The sequence below is a fragment of the Macrobrachium nipponense genome, chromosome 47 (genome assembly GCF_015104395.2).
Source record: "Macrobrachium nipponense isolate FS-2020 chromosome 47, ASM1510439v2, whole genome shotgun sequence".
NCBI lineage: Eukaryota > Metazoa > Arthropoda > Malacostraca > Decapoda > Palaemonidae > Macrobrachium > Macrobrachium nipponense.
Window position 1 is genome coordinate 3553577 of NC_087222.1, and position 26462 is coordinate 3580038.

At 37.3% G+C, this 26462-nt stretch overlaps 1 protein-coding gene across 1 annotated transcript in view; it reads left to right on the forward strand.

Annotated features, from left to right (window-relative positions):
* The first annotated feature begins 444 nt into the window (after positions 1 to 444).
* LOC135204411 (carboxypeptidase B-like) overlaps positions 445 to 26462 on the forward strand; it is a 49276-nt gene continuing 23258 nt past the window's right edge. Inside the window, exons 1-6 of the mRNA XM_064234624.1 lie at positions 445 to 554; positions 15714 to 15798; positions 16188 to 16344; positions 19917 to 20062; positions 20653 to 20737; positions 25122 to 25237. Of these exons, the coding sequence (XP_064090694.1) occupies positions 445 to 554; positions 15714 to 15798; positions 16188 to 16344; positions 19917 to 20062; positions 20653 to 20737; positions 25122 to 25237 (699 nt within the window). The remainder of the gene's footprint in view (positions 555 to 15713; positions 15799 to 16187; positions 16345 to 19916; positions 20063 to 20652; positions 20738 to 25121; positions 25238 to 26462) is intronic.

The following is a 26462-nucleotide window of genomic DNA, read 5'->3' on the forward strand; positions in this document are numbered from 1 at the left end:
GAAACACCTACTATTTGACATCACTGCACAACTGTCCTGTCGGGACAGGTGGCCAGACGTTGTTGATGCTCTGAAGTGAAATTGACATATACTAGACCTGTCTCCGTGTGTGTGATGGGCGAGGACTCCTCTTCCTGCACATTGCACAAGTTCCTCATTGCACGAGTAGGTTATGTGCTCTCCCACCGATTTGGTGGTCGGAGTTCATTTCCCCGCTCTGCCAACACAGAATCAGAGGAATTTATTTCTGGTGATTAGATATTCATTTCTCAATATAATGCGGTTCGGATCCCACACTTAAGCTGTAGGTCCCGTTGCTAAGTAACCAACTGGTTCCTAGTCATGTAAAATGATCTAATCCTTAGAGGAAGAGTGGAAGTATGGCTTCTAGAGAAGGCATTTTCCAATGATGCCCTTATTAAAGATTTCACTGGTTTCAGGACGATGGGTCTTCCAGGCAGAGTAGGATATCCAATGGCTCTTCTGCAGCTCTTCATTGCTGTGGTGCTGCTCTTCGTTGGAGCCTCCGAGGGAGCAACTGTGGATTATGAAGGGTTTGTATCAAGCTTCCATTCGGGGGTTTCATCACAGTTTTGCTAATTTTATGTTATATTTTTGGTATTTGTATTTAGGGCGGGAAGGAGATGAAAAACACCTGGAAAGGGTTGAGTAGAAGGATTAAAGTGATTCGGGAAAGGAAGTCCCTAATTATTAGGAAGCGTGAGGGGGCGCGCAAGATATAAGGGGAGAGTACAATGTACGTGAGGCGTTTGATGCTCTACTGATGAGTCTTTTGTGTAGGCATAATATGAAGTGGGAGATCATCCATAGCTCAGAAGTTAAAGAATGTGACGATGACCAATATGCCCTCTTTTCTATGGATGATAACTATATCAAGGACAAAATGTCTGAGTGTTGGAAGGCACACACACACACACCTCATCATACTACATACACAAGTATACAGAATATCAATATTATAAATATATATTATATATTATATATATTAATATATATCAAATATATATATATCTCAATATATATCTATATATATATGTATATATATATATATATATATATATATATATCCACTTGTTATTATTGTTATTGTGCTGCAAATGAGAATCATTTCATATAATAGTACGTGGTACATCTGACAACATTTCGATTACTATTAGGTCATTATGAAGAAAACTTGAGTATGATGTGTTTACTTTGATAACGGTAATCAAAGCAATTACTAATTATGTGATATTATTGTACCCTCACTCAAAAATGTATTGCAATATTACTTCAAAACATTTTGGGAAACATATTATGATAGTGACATCTGGCACTATTTGGCAACTCTGATTTAACCGCTCGAAGCAACTCAGCCAGTAGCAGTGCGTCAGAAAAAATGACCTGCAGTTTCCCTTAAACCGAGGTTTTTCTGATTTTATTGTTATACTTGACTTGGTTAAAGGATGTTACTATAATACTTGAAAGGTCACCATTGTTCTTATGTTTTAATATTCTATTCTCCAAAGGTCACCACTATCATTATGTTTTATCTTCTTCCCGTGTGTGAATTTTTTAGACAAAGGCCTACTATATTGAACTATTAGCCCTAATAACATCAACAATTATGACTTTTCTATTATTTTCTGGCCTATTACATGAAACAAATTACTCAAGAAAGGTATTTGAATGACTATAATCCTTTGTATATTGTAAACTAGTGAAACTTAATACAGGGTGTAACATGAGTTTCTGCAAATTTTGGGGGGAATGAAAGAAAAAAGTAATTTTGAGCAGAAAATGTCTAACAAACTTATGCATTTTAAGGCTTCAGTTGTCGGTGACGGGAATTTTAAAAAAACCGTCATCTTTAGAACTGCTTCCATGGATCAGTGGTGCCGTATAAGAGGAGGATACAGGGATTAGGCTGATGTGAATAAAGCATCTCCCAATAAAATCTGTTATTAGGGTTTTGAAGAAAAAATACAGGCATCATTGAATCTGTTTCCCTCCCTATCAGTGGTAGTCACTGGACACCAATAAAAAGAGAAAGATGAAAAGTAAGCCTAACTGAATCTCCCATCCATGAAAGGTAGACTTGCTTATTCGTCAGACTTATTCATTAGACACCTGTCAAAGATTTCAAGCAAGTGTATTTTTAAAAATCTCTCCCTCTCCGTCTAAAGTATTCGTCAGTCACCAGTCATAGGCGCAGACCTAGTCATGATTCCTGGTTCAACAATGAGTGCTGCTCAGCAACATTTACACCGCTTACTTGATACGTAAAGCTATACGTTACTTGTTTAAATTGGATTACTTTTAAGAAAAAGAATACTTGCCTCATTCACTTCACTCATCCCCCCCCCCCCCCCCCAACCCCCCACACACTGCAGTTGTGCACATCCCAGGCTACTCCGATCTCCATGACGTGATAACGGTCATTTCAAAATTCTCCTCAACAACAAACGAAGCCTTAAAATGCAGATGTTTATAGAACATTTTCTGCTCAAATTCACTTTTACTTTCATTCCCCAAAATATTTGTATAAATTCATTGTTACACCTGTAATACACACACACACACACACACACACACACACACACACATATATATATATATATATATATATATATATATATATATATATATATATATATATATATATATATATATATATATATATTTGTATGAATAACTTGATTTGAAGTATATAAAACGTGATGCCAGGTATAAATAAAGGCTTTTTTGCCACGAAGGAAAAAATGAAAAAGCGAGATAGCCAAGTGCTTTCGGTCCTGTTCGGACCCTTTACTGAGGCAAACTGATTTTACAAAGAACAACAGAGTCAAAAGAAGGCTTAATATACAAACTGACACTACCAGATTAGCCATAAGGGCGATTTTCACTCTACAGAAAGGAGGAGCCCCCAGAGGCTAGCCACACCTTGAAGGATACCCGCAGTAAACAAGTGATTCTTCCAGAAAACAGTACATTACATTTTAAAAAAAACACGGGACCATATACAATTTAATATCATGAATTTTTACACAAATATTCCCAATAAAAATTATTATTAATGAAAAGACGAAAGAAAATATAAATATATACATATCGAGCAAGAGAAAGAGGGAGAGAGAATATCGAACCAGAGAGAGAGAGAGAGAGAGAGAGAGAGAGAGAGAGAGAGAGAGAGAGAGAGAGAGAGAGAGAGAGAGAGAAATAATAACTTTATACATGTGGGACTAATTTATTAGTTGTTCATTTATTTTGAGGTCCTTCATAAACATCTTACAAATATATGGGTCCAAATGGTACATTCCCAGACTAAGATTTAGGTTGTTTTTATTAGTGATTTGTATAATTGCCGATTCCAGTAAATTTCTTGAAACATAATCATTAGATCAAGTAATTACCGAGGTATCACCCCAATTGATACAATGAGATTTTTCACTCAGATGGATAAACAGTGCATTTGAAGTCTGGGCTGTTCTAACTGAATACATATGCTGCTTAATCCGAACACATAAATTTTTACTTGACTGACCAACGTAAAACGATGGGCAATCCTTACAAGGAATTTTGTAAATGATATTGTTATTTGTTACGGGACTATTCTTAATTATTCTTAATTAGCATATCTTTAATGGTATTGTTATAAGAGAATACTACATTAACATTAAACGATTTAAATATTGATTTTATGGTTTCAAATCCACTAAATCAGGTAAGCTAAGTACATTTTTAGGCATGTTGCTAATAGAAAAAGAAATGCCTAAAAATGTACTTAGCTTACCTTATTTTCGTGGATTTGAAACCATAAAATCAATATTTAAATCGTTTAATGTTAATGTAGTGTTCTCTTATAACAATACCATTAAAGATATGCTAATTAAGAATAGTCCCGTAACAAATAACGACATCATTTACAAAATTCCTTTTAAGGATTGCCCATCGTTTTACGTTGGTCAGTCAAGTAAAAATTTATGTGTTCGGATTAAGTAGCATATGTATTCAGTTAGAACAGCCCAGACTTCAAATACACTGTTTATCCATCTGAGTGAAAAATCTCATTGTATTAATTGGGGTGATACCTCGGTAATTGCTAGATCTAATGATTATGTTTCAAGAAATTTACTGGAATCGGCAATTATACAAATCACTAATAAAAACAACCTAAATCTTAGTCTGGGAATGTACCATTTGGACCCATATATTTGTAAGATGTTTATGAAGACCTCAAAATAAATGAACAACTAATAAATTAGTCCCACATGTATATAGTTATTATTTCTCTCTCTCTCTCTCTCTCTCTCTCTCTCTCTCTCTCTCTCTCTCTCTCTCTCTGGTTCGATATTCTCTCTCCCTCTTTCTCTTGCTCGATATATATATATTTATATTTTCTTTCGTCTTTTCATTAATAATAATTTTTGTTGGGAAAATTTGTGTAAAAATTCATGATATTAAATTGTATATGGTCCCGTGTTTTTTTCAAAATGTACTGTTTTCTGGAAGAATCACTTGTTTACTGCGGGTATCCTTCAAGGTGTGGCTAGCCTCTGGGGGCTCCTCCTCTCTGTAGAGTGAAAATCGCCCTTATGGCTAATCTGGTAGTGTCAGTTTGTATATTAAGCCTTCTTTTGACTCTGTTGTTCTTTGTAAAATCAGTTTGCCTCAGTAAAGGGTCCGAACAGGACCGAAAGTACTTGGCTATCTCGCTTTTTCATTTTTTCCTTCGTGGCAAAAAAACCTTTATTTATATATTTGTATATATATATACCTGCATAAGCCACAAATGCCTTTAATATCCAATTCACTCTACCTCGGAATTAATATATTTTCATATAACCCAAGGGGAATTTTTCAGTTGATAATAATTTTCTCCTCTCGTGGATTCGAACCAGAGGACAAAGGAGACAATGCATCTTGATTGGTCGACGACATCCGTTGCAAAAACGTACGGTATCTGTCTGTTAATTCAGTACAGAGATTCTATGTCTGAATATCTTTCCTTTTCCTTTCTCATAAATTTCCTTTCCTTAAACTTATTTAAATTCTTTGGTTCCTCTCCGTCTCCTCACGTTTCCCTTATGTCATTGTTTGTTTATTGTTCATAAATAGATGCCCTTTTTTTATTATTATGAATTGATGGAGTGATGTATGTGTTGCAGGTGGAAAATCTTGGGCGTTCATCTCGAGAAAGTGAGCGGAGGAGGAAACGTTTATCCTCCCACCCTGAGTCAGCTTGAGAATATGGAAGCCCAGGGGTACTTGGTCGTCCTGTCTGCTTCGAAGGCCACAGGTGAGGGCTAACTTTCTCAAATGACGCACAAACTTCTGTCTCGACGTCTGTCTTGGAAATTGTATACAGGAAAAAGGCTCCAAAGTTGTCATTTAGGAGGAGCCTGTTTTGCAGTTGACGGAGGTCGTTGAAACCAAGGCTGATTTGTACGTTGTAGTCACTGAGTCAGCCCTTATTGCTCCAGTTAAACCTTGTAACATTAAAATAACCTTTCATTTCCACCAGCATTTTCAAAGATTTCCGATTTTGTTTTTATGGATTTTTCTCGAAAGCAGCTGGATTCATGACGGACTTATGATTTCTTCTTTGCTACAACAATAGCCGTTGTAAGATAGAAAAGGAATTAAAACATTCTACTCTTCAAGTGGAACAGCAGCCAGATTTGAATAAACCACAATGATTATTCTGAAGCCAGGTGTCACCTGACACTATAGAGAAGGACTCCTAATGAATTGTAGGAGACTTTGTTAGGTTGTGTGTCAATACCGAGTAAATGGCAAAACATGGTTCAAGTGACGATGAGAAATTTGGTGGCCAGAAATAGTATATCGGATCATATTTGACTGAAGCAGAGGGAGAAGTTTCAGTGGCAGAGGAATGGGTGGCAGTTATGCCAACCGCTCTAACCCTACGCCCTCTACAGGAGACGAGGAATTACCCTACATCACTGAAAATGACCCAACATTCTGCGGCTTTGATAACGAACATATTTATCAAAACAGGCCTTGTTACAATTGTAAATATTGACCTGCTTTCTTGAGATTTTACTCAAATTACCCTACGCGTAGGGTAATTACCCTACGATTGGCAACACTGATGGGTGGAAATGAGAGGAGGGAATTGTATAAGAAGGAATTGAGACTAGGCTGATGCTCTGAGATTCCCGGGTAGTCTTGGAAGGGAGATCTTGATTTTATTGGAATAGCTATACATTTCATCGATAAGAAATTCACAGTATCGTGATATTATAGTAAAATCCACAATCATATAAATAAATTTCATAAATTTCCAGCGGATAAAGCAAAGACTTTCGATCCATCCTCGGTGTTTACGTTGAACGCTGAGGGGAACACCGGCATATTAATACAATATATTTTCATATAATTGTGGATTTTTTTTACGTGTAGATTTGATATACCCGAAGTAAATTTAGCTAATCGACCCCCATTTGTAGTACAAATGGATTTACATTTATTTATAAAAATGATATGGTACGAATTTTTCTCGTGGACGTTTTGAAAAACAGAAACATCGTAAAAATCTATAGTTTGCAAAATATGAATTTTTGTTTTTATTTTGTGTTAGTATTGAGAAATCTGCCAAGTTTTGACCCTTTTAAACTTAACGAATTACGGTTTGTGAATCAGATAGATCACAGTCTAATATGTAGGAAATCTTAATAAAATTTGTTGGAAGTAATTTAAATAATTCAAGTTACGTCAGTTTTGCCTGGTAATGAAAGGACTTACTATACGAGAATTAAGAGTGTAGTTACAATGATAATTTCACAGCCGAAAAAGTTATGAAATCACAAAAGATAAAGTCAAGCCCATCCACAGGAGACAGACATGGAGGTCAGCGGATGCAAAGGAAGGAGTAGATAGGGTCTATTATATATAGGGCTTTACTCCAAGACCTATAGGGCTTTACTCAGGGCCCTATAGGGCTTTAATTCACAACCTGACGAATTATGCTGAAAGCGTAACGTAGAAGTAGAAGACTTTTTCTCAATCAGTATAGAAAGAGTTCGTCATTTTGATATGCATATTGAATAGTCTTCGGTTTGGACAAACCGCCTCCGCTCATGTGAAAATTATGCAAGGCGCCTGATTCCAGACCAGGTTTTATATGTATATGTATAGATATATATATATATATATATATATATATATATATATATATATATATATATATATATATATAAATATATAACATTAGACTATGTGCTAAAGATAAGAATTGAATAGATTACATTATTAGCCTACTTACAGTGGGTATGCCAGATCTAGGTTAGCTTACGCCTAGTCGCAACCCAATTTAGGTGGAATAGGTTAGAGTACCTGATTATCGAATGTCTCCAAATGTTCGTACACTTATTAGCATACTTTCTTATAGATCTGGTTTGATACTATGATGCCCGTAGAAGCTCTCCATCATAATTTGAAGTATACTCATTGGTTTTCGATCATGGAAGGAGCTTTCCCTCTTTCATACACAATGTAAGAACTCTCTTCTACTCCTGAATAAGATGAAAACTACTGTAATATAATAATACTTCATTGTTATACACATAGTCATTCATTTAGGGCAATATCAACTGACAACGAAATCATGAGCTCTATTATCTAGTATACTGGTAAACTAGGCCTATGATTTCTGCTAAGATCATTAAAGCCCGTTCCTTTCAAAAGTTTATGCCACTGTAGTTGTAGAATAACCAAACTGATTATACAGGCACATTAACCATTTTCACATCCAAAGATTACAACATGTATTACAAAGCTGTAAGGTGCGTCGCTGAAAAATAATTTGGTACCAAATAGCAGTGTGAATGTATATATATAATACACAAATTTTTCAAGAAAATATACTATCAAAACTAGCAAATTAAGAATACTCTCTAGTATTATGAAAGAGAATGAATGTAGATTTTGTTGAGGACAAGATTAAAAATAATTTTGATTAGGTAACTGAGGCTGGTTGGAGCTGGAGCCAGCCAGTTCGTACGGACAACATCTAGTTTTATATTCTAGGTCTTGGTTTGCACATGAATCAATTGAAATTCGTTTCGCTCTCAAATAAATACTGAACGCTCCCAGAATTTCATTCGCAATAAAAAAAAAAACAGCTTAATGTCAAAATAAACCAGTTTAGAATGGTCTCGGTTGCCATATTGCTCTGGGAACAGGCTTATTCGGACCTTGGCTGATTCGGACCTGGCTGATTCGGACCATGTACTGGCTCATTCGGACCTTTATCCAGGCTTATTCGGACCTTCATATGATTGGCCGATTTTTCTATGCAGTTTTACCTCCTGAACAAGAAATTTAAGTAATATTTATTGGGACGACTGTAATTAACCCCCAGGGGCTCGTGCTAAACACGGCGAAATACATGTGACGCCCCAGTTCCTGGTGGCTTTCGTATTCGCGGGGACGAACGATGCGGAATGCTTATATATGTCCGAATTAGCCTAGACAATTGTCCGAATTAGCCTAAACAATTGTCCGAATCAGCCTAGCAAATGGTCCGAATCAGCCAAGACTAAGGTCCGAATCTGATCCGAATCAGCCAAGGTCCCAATAAGCCTGCATCCATTGCTCTCAACCTTTCCATTATTCAGAAACGTCTTCTCAGGTCATAGTGAATACAATACAGCACCACTAGGACTGTTACTAGGACACCAAGCATTAGGGCCGATCGCGGTGTCTTTGATAACACCTGCATCACCCTTATTATCCGCTAGCAGGCCAACTGCATTTGGTCAAAACAAGTGAAGGGGAGAGAGATTCAAATCTCAATCCGCCCCTTCTTCTGTTGTATCAATGTTCTCAGGGTTGTGATACCCTCATTAACACCTTTGCTTCGGTGACCATCCCTTTTTTTATTTATCCATTGGTCATTTATTAAGAACTGACCTGTCCCTCCTTAGTTTTTTGCACCTAGTAACTCTTCCTAGCCTAACATTTCTCTCTCTTGCGGTGACCTCCTTTTGTTATAGACCATACAAATAAGAGATACTGTTGCAATACTGTTTTCTTCAAGCACCAACTGAGGATTAAGAAGGTCTGTGTGGAAGATCTGAACAATACAAGCTGAACATCGAAAGCATGCAAGATGGGGACTGCACTGACGGGGATATAAGCATCCCTGGTTACCGTAGAAAGTCACTTAGGTAGAAAGTCTTGTCACAATACCCAACGTCTGAGTATCTCTAGACCTTGTCGTCCATAATGAGTTGAGAGAGACTCAAAGGGCTTAGCGCCATACCCTGTCGGTTTGGTGCCTTATCCTTCTTGGACTCTTACTCAGGCCAGCTTTCAACTATACCTCATTCCATACTGCTCACTACGGCCTTGCGTGACCAGACTACTCAAGTTTAAGCCCTACCTATCCATTCATTGGAAGCGCGAGTTATAAGTTCCTTGGCGATGATTTCTACTGGTTCATCCGATACATCTGAGTTCAGATTCACTGGCTCATCAGGTAATGTGCTGAGAACTGTATTTTTGGTTTGCTATCAGTGTTTGTCAATCAGTCCCTATTCCCAGAACCTCCATCCTATTCCCAGATCCTCAGTCCATTTTTAATTTTGTCTCCCTATTGTAGTCCAGTGAACAGCGACCCTTTATTGTAGTGACATATATGCTCGTGTTACTAGTGAAGTGATTTAGTCATATCTTTAATCAGGGATTTGTTATATTTCGTGGCAAGCATATTCGAGTAAATTTCTGCTTGACATCATACTGTGAATTACGTAACTTTGGAGTAAATTCTTGCAAATTCTCAGCTTCAGTCATTACTACTTTGACTGTCTTACAGATTTTCCAGCAGTTCTATTGTGTCCATCAGTGTGGCAAAAACCAGTGTTTTTTTTTTTTAAACCAAATCCCAAATGCATCATTTCTTAAATGACCATAATTGCTGAATAAGAGTGGTGCATTCATCTGCTGTTCTGTGCCTGACCCGTCAAAGGGAATCCTACTTTTAGAACGTGTCGATATTAGAATTTAATTCTAGTTATTTATTTACATAAATTCGCACCTGATGTGGCACTAAATAGTCTTTGTAACTGTTTTAACGTAGTAGACAAAGGCCACGGGATTCTATACTAACCCTATAATGTCTTTGCATTTTAAGCAAAATTATACTTAATTCATGCAGGCTCATAGTGGTTCTCTTCAATCAGTTTGGTACACTGGTGTATTTTTCACCGCATTATATTACAATTCTCTTCTCTGCTTCTTTGTTGGACCACTGTAGTAACTGATGCATTGTCCTGTTGCCAAGGCAGTAAATTTTAGTCAAGTCACTGATTTACATATACTTTAAACCTAGGACCCAACTGCGTGGAACGCATAATTATATATATATATATATATATATATATATATATATATATAGTATATATATATATATATATATATATATATATATATATATATATATGGAGAGAGAGAGAGAGAGAGAGAGAGAGAGAGAGAGAGATGAGAGAGAGCAATCCAAAGGAAGACACCTCAGGGGGGCAACGTTTCTTATTCATTTTATCGCAAATGTGAACAAAACCTCCAACCCAGTATTGTTACAAAATATGCTCAGCGCCTATTATGTGCTAAGCGTACGTTGTATGCAGTAGCGATAGAATGAGCCTGACTCAAAGTCCGGTAAATTTCAGGTCCGTCTTCTAATTAACATTTTCTTACAAATATATATTTACCAGTGAATGGCTATAGTTCCTCGTTGAACAGGTCCATGAAGGCAGTTCCTTTTTGTGTGCAGATCTATCCGGCCGTTTGTCCTCATTTGCTGTCTTGTTAAGGGTTGTTATTTGGTAACTAGTGCTGCGAAAGATAAGAGGACACTTGGCGGAGAAGATACAGTGCTATATATTATATATATATATATTATATATATATATATATATCATATATATATATATATATGTATATATATATATATATATATATATATATATATATATATATATATATATATATATATATATATATATATGCTTTCGTGTTCAATAAGTTAAGTTTCTTTTAAGTATCTTCATACCGTCGGGAGTTTTTCCCGATTCTCGTTCGTCCATTTCTGGTGAAAAATACGTAGACTTCCTTCTTCCATTTATTGATTTTTGTCGCGACAGCTGTTTCGCCTTATAGCGTCAGTATTGACTTACAATCTGGCCTTTCTGCCTATTTATATCATCGTGTGGGAAGAATGACCTTGAGGTCTGCTGGGTACTGATTGGTCGAAGATTAAAAGCTTGACCATTTCAGGGCGTTGTTTTGGGTACAAAGAACATTAATAATAAGAAAAGTAAAACTGGAAACTTCTTGGCATATAAATATAAAAAATATAATGCCATTTGCTTAGTGTTTCCTTTAATGTGTGTTTAAAGCTTAGTACAATCTTTACATGTTAGTCTGCAAAAAGAGAAAATGAGGTGCAAAAGGTAATAAATAAATTAAAAAATAAGGCGCGATGTACCCGGTAGTTGGGGGCTTGGACATTCAAGGCAAACAGATCCAGCAAATATATGAGTTTAAGTAGAAGGATCTACAGGTGAAATTAGGAGAAAGACCCACAGTTGCTCCAGGAAGTAATAGTTAGAGAGGATGAAGAGCAAGACGCTGCGCACACTCTTTACTGATGGCTGCGATTACTGTTGTTTTTAAGACGATTACAGATTTTCATTTAATCTTTCTCAAAGCGATATCGCAGTGTGAGTAAATGTAGGCCTTTCACTTGCATTGGTGGTAAATAACATCACCTGGGGTATATCGGTTCCTCGCTAAGATGTAGATGTTTAGAATTTTTTACATGTTCACTAAGGGGTTACAAATTTTGAGATTATAAGAAAGGAAATTTAAAGATGGTCTTCAGTAGCCTTTATTTGAACAAGTATTTGTATGTTAAAGTCGAGGTCTAATCTATAAGATTTATTTCAGGAGCAGAAGACCTCTGTTTATCTTGATTGCTTACATTTCTTCATTAGCTTTAGCATAGTCAATATTTTAGATATATTGGAGGAAGTCTCTTGTTATTTTAGGAACAAGGATGAAGGATTGATTGAGGTATGTAGACTTGTACACTGATAACAACTATGATGGACAGGACATTTTGAGTTAACATGGCAGAAAGAATAATGGCACGAGGATTTCATTAAAATACCTGTTCCTTCCCTTATCAAGATGGTCCTGCAATAACAAGAGTGGGACACATTGCATATTCCTATTGTACGATTCACTTGATGAATCAACTTCAAAGGCGCAAACTTCTTTTTGAAATTTGCTAAAGTTCAAGGTTTTAGAACTTTAGTTAAAGAACATGTCTTCATTTTCACAGTTATTCTACAGTATCTAATACGAAAATATGTTATTATACATGGGCTAGTGGAGCTATGGGTTCTTACCTTGGCAGTTGCTTATCTGATTGGGGAACCAACGTATACGCAAAAAGGGTAAGATTAAGGTATCTAATAATGCAAGTAAAGGAAGGACTCTGGAGATAAATTCTGGGTCTAAAATTAGATCAATTACAGGGGTGGTCTATTGGTATCCTTCAAAGCAAATTAAGACAAGTGTAAGCATTGAGTGCCAACACAAAAAAGAATTAAGGCTGATATATATATGAAGTTGATGAATTATTGCTTGATGGATGGACATAATGACATAGCTTCAAAATTTAATAAAGTAATTTACCCTTTTACACACTGATGAAGGTCTACCGACAATTTGTTAGGGTCTTAAGGAAATGCAAGTGAAAACTGAAGCAGTATGAGATAAGAGAAGAAGTTAAGTTGACCAAACGAACACCCTCCCCACCACACAGTACCTTGTTCCTGGGGCGAAAATCCATGGATGTGGAGCCAATAGGATACTCGGTTGAGTGCGACTTCTACGACTGACACTAAGGTGGCACTTGGATGGGTAGGCTATCGGTCAAGCCAAGTTTGAGCAGGGTGCTCAGGGTCAGAGTAGCACTGTGTGGTATGTACTGGGTCAGTTGCCGGTCTGCGCTTGTTGACCCCTGACACGGCCTTATATGACCTCTCTTTCTACTGGTGTTTGACGCCTTGGGTGTACCAGTGCGAACTATCCATCACTCGCAAATTCCCTTAGTCCGCCCTCGGGCATTTCTCGTCCTGGACGCTGGTCTTGCCTGGAAAACAGAAGTTTCAGCTGGAACGGCTTAAGGCTTGTCTCCTAGGTTTCTGTGGTCTTAGCCTTCCTCTAGATGGGATTTTGCGAAAATAAAACCTGAGGGGTGCGGAGTGGTGACACTCCTAGCAATATCAAAACATCAAGATTTTTTCTTATTAGCAGTTTCTTGTTAGTACTACCAGTTGATCTTGTTGCTCTGGATGCCATTTTATAGTCCAGAGAAGGAGAAATATTCATTATATGGGGGTAAGACCAGTAGCTCATTCATTTTCACATTTAAGCCGTATTTATCCATTTCAAGGAAAACTTTAAGCCATTTTTTCTAACAACAAGAGGTATTGCAGGGATATTTTTATGGGCAGGGTTTAACCTTCACTCATAAGATGGCCGCCCCCATACAAACATAGTGTGGATGGCTGCCCACGTAGCATAGCCCTCTCATTGTATCCCCCTATATCCTCCCTTCTGCTGCCAGAATGCTTTTCCTTCTATGTAGCCGAGAAAGGGAGGGCCGCTGCAAGGATTGGAGGGAGCCTACCTGAGACAGCGGCCATATTGGGTCCTAAGGCGATGTAGCCTCGTGGCTGGCACTGGCAGTTGGCCACTCCTGTTTTGGACATGGGTCGAGAGTGGATGCACATTTCCCACTCTCACATTTCACAGAGCTGCCACCTAGGGTCCAGCCACGATTCTCAAGTTCATGATAACCCTACTGGATAGCCTCTTTGGACTCCCATGGTAAGCCTAAGAGGAACTCGAGTATTTTGGTGGCCTGTTCTTCCTTCTGCTAGAGTATGCCTTGACTTTTGTTAACCAAACCTCTACAAGTAAATCCCCTGATTCACCACGTGTAACTCCTCTCTCTCCATTCATCTCTATTACCTCCCTTTTCCCTAGTTGACACTCTTCCAAGCCACTGCCACCCATCGTTTGCATGCTTAGTTAATTTCCAGATTATGAAGTGATACCAAAGTGCTTTTTGAGTGGCTGTGCCGTTTACTCGCCCGCTCGAGTGGTTAGGTAATCTTGAAGCATTCGGACCTGATATTGCAATGAGTTAGGATATGTCACTAGGGCCTTAATGCATGCTATTCCTTTAGTTAAGTTTGACGCCCCTCTCTCCTTCACAGGGAGCTTTATTGTATTTGACGTAGGACGAATTTCAGCTTGCCCTTTCATTTGTCGCCTGGACCGAACCATGTGCGACGGGACAAAAGAACTTCATCTTTTACAGCGCCGTTGAATGATTACATATGATAATCTATTATTGTTTATGTGTGCCCATGGTTGGGATTAATTTGTGAACTATTGTTATCATTGGTTAAGTAAAAGTAGTTTATCGTTAACTGAGTATAATTACTCCTTACAGTTACATGAATGAAAATAATTATGGTTAGTATTCCAAGTCTTTTAATTCTTCTCAGTTTTTTTGTATTTCTATCAGCCATTTTATAGCAGTCCATTGTATGGCCATGGCTTACAATTGACAGATACCCGTTTTGTCTTCAAAACCTTTTATTCAATTTCACCAACAGGGATAATTGTAGAGGTAGTATGATCTGCCTATACCTCTTTTCTCTGTGACAGATATTGCTGAGGTCTCTGTACCTTGTAAAAGTTTCGTTTCTCAGCGTCAAGTATTGCTTAGGTAGGATTTTGTTTTCTTTTTTTCTCAAGAGCAGTTATTGATTTTTTCCTATTAAATATTGCTGAGGTATCATGTAAATATTCTTCTTGTCAATACCAGTTATTGCTGAAGTGGAGTATCAGCTTAACCTGATATTTTCTTTCAACAGCAGGTATTACTGAGGTATCCATATTATCTTCTAAAGGTAATTTTGTCCATCCCAAAAAAAGGTATTACTGAGGTAGCCATCTTATCTTCTAAAGGTAATTTGTCCACCTCAACAAAAGGTATAATGAGGTATATTCTAAGCTTTTCCTTTGAACAACAGGAATTGCTGTATCGTCTAAAGCGTTTGCGAGGATCTTAGCAAAATGCAGGATGATGGACTGATGACTTTTGAAATAATATCGAGTAATCTTGGAAAGTAAGTTTTTTAGTCGAAGGTGTTTTTCTCTCTACAAAGTTTCAGGTTTCCAGTGATATTTCAGGTCTTATTACCTACTAATACCTTCCGAGTCACCTCACGTAGTTATTTCATGATAGCGTTACTGTTGGACGTGATATCTTACATACTTTATTAAGAAATTTATTTTTCATTCAGTGGAACTTTATACTTAGTTTGTGATAACATAGTATTGTTTTACAGTATCTTCACTTGCATATGCACACAAATGCATTTATCCATAATGTTTACATGCATTTTGAGATATAAATGTCGGAGACGATGTGATTGGCAATAACAAAGGAAGTTACCTTGTGGTTTCTCTGTTAAGTTAATCTTTACTGATCTTAAAACTTAAAATGGTTGTTTGCTCCATATTAGACTATACTGTACTGAAAAGACGGAAGGAAAATGAAACGTTTGTCTCATAAATGTATTTGTCCTTTTTCTCAAAAGGGAACTGGATTTGGAGGAACGTGAGGAGGGGAAAGACCTTCCCCGAACTTCTGTCACATTCAGCTCTTACATGAGCTTCAGTCAAGTGAGTATGCAATAAGAATCAGCACCAATACCCGTTTCAAGTGACGGTTACTAAGTCTGTCAGAGTTTTTCTCAGGAAATTATTGCTATGATTATCACTTGTCATTTCAATAAAAAACTATTTCGGTTTTGTCAGAGGAAAACAGCAATTCTCGGGAAGATAATGAAATGTTTAGATGTTCAACAATACCAGTTTAGGATGTAAAATATACTACACTTGTCCAGAACAGTCGCAGGAAAATTATATCATATCATATATGCATAAAGTATTGATTTAGTTTGAAAAATTATCAGATCATCCCCTGAACTTGAACCGATACAGTTTCATAAGTAATTTCTAACGTTTAACAATGAGTTCTTTTGCCACACTGAAGCACTGGTTATCAACAGGTGTCCAGTTACTTGGAGAGTTTGCAAGGCAAATACCCCAACAAAGTCCGGGTGGATGAAGTTGGAAGGAGCGTTGAAAACCGCCCCATTTACCGAGTTCGTATCACCAACAACGTCGGAAGTAATGCAGAGAAGAAAGTCGTATTCATTGATGGAGGTCAGTGTGCCATATTGAATTGCTTCCATATTTCTATTAGGCATAAGTATTGATTATATTATTTAGCACCGTCTGTCAGTCCTCTGAGAAAGTACAGCAACCTGTCTCATGTTTGTCCTAAGCTGGACTACCAGTAAACAAGAGTAACCCTTACAGCAGAGACGCCGCCCCCCCACCACCCCCCGCCCCACCAAAAAGATAAAAAAAGAAAAGAAAAAAAATGAAGGTGATTTTGAAGAGATGTGGTTGCACAGTACTAAGAGTCATTCATGGCTGAAGTGCAGATGAGGAGGTTATAAAGCGATGCGGTATAATGACTATCAATTCCACTGGGACCTCAAAGATGAGGATGGTTGAAAAGAACCCAGAAAATCCTATAAAATTGGCATTTGCAAAGACCTAGACCGGGAACGGGGGGAATTCAAGCATAAAACCTTAAGACAGAAGACTGGGGAGAACTCATTTTCCATCTAATTATATTATGTGAAAGTTATTCGAAACCCATTGATGTCAGGGGGAGGGAATTGTAGATCCTGGGTGGCTTGCGATGTTACTGCTTGACCCAATAAACATCGCTCAGTAAGGTACTGCATTCAACGCATGAGGAGAGAGAGAGAGAGAGAAAGTGTAAGGTGTTTTTCTCCTTTTGTTAATTTACAAACTGCTCTAAGTCATGTCTGCATGCTTGTCACAAGCCCAAGGGCTCCACTGGTGAATGAAGAACAGAAAGTACAAGAAATGGAGAAATACTACGCAAGAGAAGAGAAGTAGCAGAGAAAAACAAAGCAAAGAAACCATTAACCTATGAAGTGAAAATCATGTGAGCCAATTCAATAAAAATACAATTTGCACCAAATCTGAATTTTTGACCAGGGGTCCAACTTTATGATTGCTAAGGTGATTCGATATGGCCACAGCAAGAACAACATTTTAGGAAACTAAACAGTACTGAACTTTGTGAAAGAAAAGGCAACGAGACTCCTAGAATTTTTGTAGTAGTATCTACTAATAAGTCGTGGATGATATAGTTTGGAAATATATGAATGCAGAGGAGTATTAGAATGATTCCTCTCTTACAGTATACACAATGAGCCCATTCAAAATATATTAATTCCGAGGTAGAGCGAATTAGATATTAAAAGGACATTTGTAGCTCAATGTATGTATATGAATCACGGTAAAGTGATATGACTCATGAGTACCAAGATGTTACGGAGGGCGATCTATCTGTCTGTCTCTTTTTGACAACGTCTCCGAGGGTTGAGAGAGAGAGAGAGAGAAAGTTCGCGGTTGGTATCGCTGGTAAGATCGTGTGGTGTGTGTTTGTGTTTTGTTTTTAAGAGACCGAGAGAGAGTGAGAGAGAGAGAGAGAGAGAGAGAGAGAGAGAGAGAGAGAGAGAGAGGGCGTACTTGGTGGATGGATGGTTAATGATTGTATTGGCTGTTGGTGAGTTCTGGGTTGTCTGCTGGTAACGTTGGAGTTAGTCGTTATGATCATAGTTCTGAACTTCTGGGAAGTCGGTCAGTCTGTGATCAGAGCCTGTGATGGTCAGTAGTGTTGGCAGCTGTCTGTGAAGAGAGTATTGAAGGCATTGATGGTCAGTTATATTGTGTGCTTTTTGAGCTATAGTTGATTATATATGTTTGAAGTTGTTGTGCCTGTGTTGTTAAGTTTGTTGTGTTTGTGAGTTTCTGTTGTGTATGAATTGTCATAGTTGTGTGTTCCAGAAGTTGTTAGGGGGCTGCGTTTGTATTGACTCCAGCGGACAATGCAGCTCCTCGCCCTGAGTGTGTCAAGTGTGTGATAAGTACATGTGTTTTGAGAGTTTTTGTTTTTTAGCTTGTGATCCCGCCACAATGTAGATAAAGTAATTTTATCCAAAAAATTTTGATACTAATCAGCCGCTGAGAACCAAAATGAGGAACAGTACCCAACAGAATTCAGAATAAGTAATAGCATGATCTGCACAAGCAACCACCAAACCACCCACCATGTGAGCCAAGAACACAAGGGATTACCGTCTTATAGTCACAATAGTGGCCGTCAACAGATGGATCCTGCTGCCAACTGTAAATTTAATGATAAAACTAAGAAATGCTCCACCAACTCCCATCTACACGAATTGGAAAACTATGATCTCATGAATAGAGGGTGAAAAATAGCTATAAACTCTAAACGAGTCTTGATTTTAGTATTTTGAAGTGTTAAAATAATTTCCTGGGGCAAGGAAATGCTCAACAAGTATGGTACAAATTTACTTCTTTGATGGAGGGAAGTTAGCCGTATGATGTGCACCAAGCAGCTGTCCACAACTCTCTTTACTGTAAATGCTCCGTTTTCAGGAATGCTATGTATGAATATCAACCGTGATAGTGTGAATGTTGTATATCATTAATGCTCTTTTATTAGGTGTTATGTTCTTCATTCAGCTGTAAAAGTATATTAAGGTACAGATTGTCTTATGAATTTTCGTGCACAAACAGATACCAAACACAATTTCTTTTCATTCTTCCTGTCACTGTTTATGGTAACTCACTCACATTCACGAGTGTTTGCAAAACATTGACACTACCTGCTGCACAAGGCATGCGGACAATGTGCACGTTGTGTTCTCCATTATTAGCTACTGCATGAAGGGATTTTGAGAGAAAGAGAAATGTTTGCGCTGTAGGTGATTCTGTATACAAGACATGTATGCGATGGTGTGTTTTCTATAAATGATGTCTTACCAAGATTAGCTTAGTCACAAGTGTTTTTGTAAACATAACTTGTTTTTGTACTGTCCTGGCTCGAGGCAGTGACTATATTCTCTAGACTAAGAGCAAACCATACATGAAGTATACACGTATTCAGTGATCCAACTTCTGGATATCTTGAGATTAAACTTTATCCTACTGAACGTAATGCTGCAGTTTAGGGAATATAGCCACCTAAGGTAGAAAGCCACGATGAATTAAATCCATGTATTGGTTTTGAAAATTCGTCAGTCGCGCGTTGTCTTCGCCAAGTTTCGCTTGATTAAGAAGGAACCGCTCGTGAAATTGTGCGTTTGGACATCATTCAGTGCGTCGTGTCATGTTTACCTTGTTAATGACACCTACATAGTTGAAGGGATTCCAGTCAAGATAGTCACAAAGATACATGATCTCACATGCATGCAAAGATGTCCGTGAAGAGAGATCGCCCTTCTGTTTGTCCATTAGTGATTTTATTGCACTTCATTTTCCTCACGACTCTTCAGAAGTGGTGGTGGCAGGGATTTCAGTCTACCTTATCACAAAAGTAGACCACAAAGGTGGACCATCATACACAGATGTGCAGTTGCTTTAATATTCCAGAACTTATGAAGTTGAGATCAGAATGTTACATTGCCTGTGTTGGGTTTTAAACAAAGGAAAGGCTGCCTGTGAGTCTCAACGGAGTTTTTAACCAACGTTCCTTATTTACTCATTTATTTATTATCACGATGAGTAAATAAGGAAACACCAGATATAGAATACACATTTTTACTAGTCATACATGAAGCCATATAGTTGTTTTCATCTGATGACAATTGTGATTTTATTTTTAGGTATACATGCGCGTGAATGGGCTAGCCCACCTGCTGCCTTGTACATCATAAAGAAACTTATAGCTAATAAAAAGCTTACAAGAAAAATTGAATGGCAAATAATACCCATGCTGAATCCCGACGGATATGTTTACACTTGGAACCAGGTAAGTAGGACTGATACTTTGCTGATTCATATTCTGCTTTCATCATTCATAGAACTGATTATTTTTAGCATAACTAGTCTCATGTTCATTAGTATTTTGCACTTCTATGTCCACTCCTGTGAATTTGATAAACCTTCCTGGTAAATTATGTCCAACCTTTTAAATGTTAGATATATATAATATATATATATATATATATATATATAGATATATATATATATATATATATATATGATATATATAATATATATAATAATATATAATTATATATATATAGATATATATATAATATATATATATATACCATAACATATATATCCATCAAGTATAAAAGACCCAATAAAACACTGGTTTAAAACTAAGGACTAATATCCACCCTTAGCAAGTGGTGAAAGGCAGTCCACCAAAATATAGTCCTTAGCTTTGAACCAGAGTGTTTTAATGGGCCTTTTATACTTGAGACATATCCCGTTTTAACAGCACACACACACACACACACACACACTCACACACACACACTCACACACACACATATATATATACCTATATATATTTAGTTTCATTATAATCAATCTTCAATTATTAATTAGGATCGTTTGTGGCGCAAGAACAGGTCTCCTTCCTCGGTTTGCGTCGGTGTTGACCTCAACAGAAACTTTGGATATCAGTGGGGAGGTAAGTTTCACTCTTACTTGGTTCGAAGGATTTTCTTGATATAGATTTATTTGGGTTACTGAGAGGGACAAGTGGAAGAAACATAACTGCGGGTTGAAGTTTGCTCAAGAAAACAATCTTTCAGGCTCACAGAAATCAGTGACAGAAATAAAGAAGAGAGCTTTAACAAATACATTAGGGATCATTTGTAATAGAGAGAGAGAGAGATAAAAAAGAAGTCTGCACAGGTGTAGTGCAAAGGTTAAAAGAGGTGTATGAGTACTACAGGAATTTTATGATGAAAAATTAAATATATTTGACATTTATGAAGTGAGCATTTTGAAGAGTTTCGTTATATAGAGATCAATGAGGTTGATTAATTAATAAAAGATGTAGTCGTGGAGGAGTTAATGTGAATTTGAGATTTCTCGGAGTTGATGCTGTGGGAAGGCTATGGAAAGAAGATATACAAATGTCTCCAGAACTAATGGAATTACAATCAAGATGATGATGATGGTGCTTGATGATGACAGAGTTGTTGTGTGTCTGATCAGATATATCTCGATGAGACAAATGCACAAATAGTGTAGGCGGTGATTTTCTGAAAGGGATTAGAAATACTGGATATGGAATGAAAATTTGTTTTAGATCACGTACAACATCTGAGAATGACTGGTTTGGTATAAAAGTGGGTGCTACCTATACGGGTCTAGTACGTTTTTGTTGTCTTGATGGCTTGTTAGTACTTCAAGTTGAAGTTCACCGAGTAAGGAAAGGATGTCTTCAAAGGATGGAAGAAGAATGGAAATGGTCAATTCGAATAGGTATTTGGCAGTAACTTTGATGAATTAGGTTAAGGTAGGAAAAGAGGTAAACCACAGAAGGGGTAATGCAAGGATGGAAACAAAATGTTGTCAAAGGTTGGCTTAAAACTGTTTTGGTCTAATGCAGAAAATACAAGAAGGATTAGAAAGCAAAAATAAGAGAAATTACTGAAGAGTTTATACAAAACGAGATGCTGATGACACCCTTTGTGTCGGGGCATCAGCGCTGCTAATATCCTTGTGTGTTTGCATGTGAAGTGGCTGATGTTGAGCTGTTTTCCCTACTTAGTGATTAAAAGTGAACTTGGAACATTCAGGCAGCCCCCGGTTTTCGGCCCGGGGGGAGGGGGGGGCGTGTTTCTATTCTTGGTGGGGTGCTGGTAAGCGAAAACCACTATTAACCGAAACTTGGCGACTGATGGCGCTTGGTGCCAAGTTTTGGTTAATGGTTCCGATAACCGGTTAATGGCACCTGCTAGGTATGTTGTGACACCATAAATCACCGATATTATGGCACTAGACAAGCGCCATAAAATTGGATCGCCAATAACCGGGGACTGCAAGAAGGCCATCCCCATTATATGTAAATGTCTCACGGGCGAAAAGTCCACCATTCGATAGTTACTGCATGTTCATCCTTTTAACTGCTGCATAGAAAACTTCCACTTTGTAATTTGTTTATACCTTTGCAGAAAGTTCAGCTACCTATATATTATTACCTGAAAATATGCTGACCTAACTTTTGACCTCGCTTACATTTTTTTATAGCTGCAGCCTTTCGGTCCTTTTCATTTCATCCCAAAAGCTCCCACCTTATCACTTGAAGTCAGTGTTTTCATTTCTCATACATCAAGGAGACTTGGTAAATAATCTCTTTATGCATCACAACTTCTGTTATATGAGACATTAAACACTCCTATTATAAACATTTGCAAAGACTCCACTCCCTTCCTTGCTTTGCCTGCTCAGTGGTTCCTCACCGCCCATCCACCGACCTCATTTTCAAATTGATATGGTACACTAGTCCCAGTTACTGGCTCAAACGTATCCATTTCTCCATCATCCATACTAAAATCTCATTGCTTTCTGCCTTTTACTTTGGTGTCTTAGCTGGTCATAATCTTTGACTTTATCATAGTCCACTTTTCAATTATCATCTCAGAACAAATCCTTCAGTGAGTTCTGGGAAAGTTGGGTATGACTCAGCGGTCGCTTTGAATTAGTTTTCAATAACGATTATAATGTTCCTTTATTGCTATTAACATTTCTTTTGACTTTTTCTGGTTATAAACGCCTCAACCTTCTCCACAGTCTGTGCAGCATCTCCTGTATGTTGCCAACTGAAATGCTAGGAATCTGCGGTCATTCTCGGCCACTTGCCTTCTAGGCCTCACCTGTTCAGTGTACAGCTAATGCAGCACCATGCTGATGCAGTGAGCATTTTGAAGCGTTCTTGAATCCACAAGACAGAAGAATCGCATATCTGAAACGTTGTAAGAGAGTAAGAATGTAGGAGGGTATTTAAAAGGTCGCAGAACAGGAAGGTGCCAGGAGTTGATGGATCTACGGTACATAAGGTCTGCCTATATGTTGCGGAATCTTTTCTGTGATACTGTGGTTAATAATGATCTCTGTCTGTCTGTCTGTCTGTCTATATATATATATATATATATATATATATATATATATATATATATATATATATATATATATTTATTTATGTCAAGCTCCCTCGTTTGTTTGAGAATTCATATATATATATATATAATATATATATATATATATATATATATATATATATATATATATATGAATTCTTAGAAAAAACGAGGGAGCTTGATACCATCAATAAATTTCACACTAGATTAATCAGAAGCAGATAATCAACCTCTGCTTTCAGAAATGTTTGGTTGAGAGCAACAACAGGATTTTAAATACACTGTTTTAAAACACATGAATTTTTATTTGTATGTAGATTTTTATGTTTATTACACAAGAACCAAGCATGTGGAGAGTTCACCCATGATTATAAGAGGACTGCTGGTCAGTGACCCTCATTATGACCTCAATTATCATCATCACAATTAAAAATCTTACATACGATTCCCTTAATATGGCTGGACATGCAATGAATTATCTCCTTTGTCTTCTGTCTTGTGTACATTCTTCCTGAATTCCCATTTAGATTAGATCAGGGGACCCCAACCTTTTTGTTCTCCTGTACCACTTGGCCAATTTTATAGATTCCAGTGTGCCCCTAGAAAACTAATCATTGATATTGTGATGTAATTTGTGTAGACTGCATAAGAATATTAAGGGTAATAACTTCAATATATTAAATAGGTAATTTATGAAATATTTTGAAGCATCATATGCATAATCTTTATTATTATTATTGTCTTTAAAATCAATAAACTAGCCTCACTTCGTTCTTAATTTTAAGTATTATGACGCAACACATCTTTTCAGGCTCGGTACTGGTACAAATTACAGCCGCAGGAAGTTCCATAATAGTGAAAACAAGTTGTAGTCACCCTGATCTTGATATAATTTAAGTAAAAGCTTTCTTTGCTAAAATGAGGAAATAAAAAAAAAGACACGACAGTGTGCAATCTCAGTGCAGATTACATCATGTATTGCATAGTACTGTCTATTTACAGATCCCCTGAAGAGTACAAATGTGCCACTGGCCACTTGAGGTGCATGTACCCCAGGTTGGGAACCCCTGGTTTAGATCATCACCTGTGCTGTTTTTCCATCATTTTCTGGGCTGATCCACTAATCTTTATTCTGCTGCTTTTATATCTACTGCGTGACTAACTGCTCCTCATCCCTTCTTGCCATATGTCCAAACCTGTCAGTATTTCAGATTTCAGTCTCGTTATCCAGCCTTTAGACAACACTGTATCCAGCTTCTTCATTTATGATGTAATCTTCTCCCAGACTTTATTCGTGAATCTTAAGAATTTTTGTTTACACCACTTGAAAGTCTCTATTTTGTCCATAAATGACATTTCTCTGAAGGTTAGATTAGTAGTACAGCCCATAGACAGGCAAACAAAACTAATCTTGTTTAGAATACTAATGGAATGGGAAAACTAGTATTTGCTAGTCTCAGCTGAGCTTCCTCAACACCAGCAGAGCTGGACTACTTGGTTGAAAGCTATAAAGTATGAGGTCTGAGGTGAGTGGAAACTTGTGGAAGGGCAACCACAGGAAAGACTTTAGTGCAAAACTGAGCCCTTGCTGTAAGTCTTCCCACTGCATCCATACTGTTGCTACTCTATGACTTAGTGCACCACTGTCCAGTATGGTTCGAAGGTCACTGAAATACTCTTGCCTGGAAAATCTGCTCTTTCACCACACAATAGTCTCCTGTTAGCATCTTTCCCTCTTCCCCCCCATCAGCTGTTATGCTTTATGCCTGTCGGGAATCCCTTACTCAATTTATATTTTGCAGACAGGAACAGCTCTCTCCTGTGACACCATCTGCTACCTTCAATGCAAATATCTTTAGTTCAAAGAAGTACTTCTTGTAAAGTAAGTACAGTTAAAGTGACTAATTTTTCCGCTTTTTCAAGGACTTGGGACAAGTAGTAACCCTTGCAGCAACATATACAAGGGATCGTCAGCATTCAGCGAACCAGAAAGCAGGGCTCTCAGAGATGCTATGCTGCCTCTGGATGGCAGAGTTCAGGTAATATTATTTTGTATTAACATTTTTTTTCTGTTTGAAAGTTTCCATTTTTATCAGTAATATCCTTCAGCTTTTACTTATCGATTTCGGTAGAGTCGCGCATGGAACTGAAGGTAGTAATTTACATATATTACTGGTATCAAGCCAGTAATTTATTTGATATTTAAGGACTTTATGGAACTTGAACTTTTGTTAGAATATGGGTTGTCAAGGGTTATTAATGATTATTTAGCGCTGAGTTCACTTTTGTTTGCAGAAAATCAGTTATTTTGTCAGTTGGCTCAGAATGTCATTGAACCAACCAGATGTGCTGTGCACCTCTTCGAAGGATCATGTCAGTCGACTCGTATCTGTGACCCAATCCTCCCCTTTGCTTGGAATCTGTTTTTCTGCTCATATTCTGGAATATTCAAGTTTTCCAGGTTTGAACATTCCAGGGAGGACAGTATGACTTAAGCGTTTTATTTGCCATTAATCATATCAAAGACAAATTCATCAAGATCTTCCATTATCAGTTTTGTTCCTTTAGGAATTTTAAGATTTTGACATTATTTCTTATTCTTATTATTATAAAAAAAGGTACGTGCATTCATAAGAAACAACCAAACAGGGCCTTGTGTTTGAGAACAGGCTCCCCCAAAAATGGGCATATCTGCAAAAATAAATAGGCACAACTAAAATACACACAGCACAGATGAGTATGGCTGAACATGGGTAGATAAAGCTAAACAATTATAAAGCAACTTCCTCCCCAAAAGATTATGTGAGACCACGAAGCTCCACTTTCTGATGTCATCCTTTTCAAAGGGTAAAGTTACACACACACACACACACACACACATGTATATATATATATATATATATATATATATATATATATATATATATTATATATATATATATATATAATATATATATAATAATATATAATTTACCACTGACCAACGTGATATGTTTACCACACCTCGCAGAGATAAAAAGATAAGAGACTGTGTGTAACTCCAGACCGGTTCCTAAGCCAACAGTCAGTGGCTTAGAAATAAAATATATATGTATATATATAGTGGGTGCTTCAGCATTCGTTATATATTAAAAGACTGGTGCCCTCATTAAACGGTAATTTGCCCTCGTCATCTCTGTACCTGGCATAGTTGTCGTCGCTTCTCTCTGCCAACTGTAACTCATTCCATCTTCACCTCTGATCATGGACGGTTGGTGTTTTTAG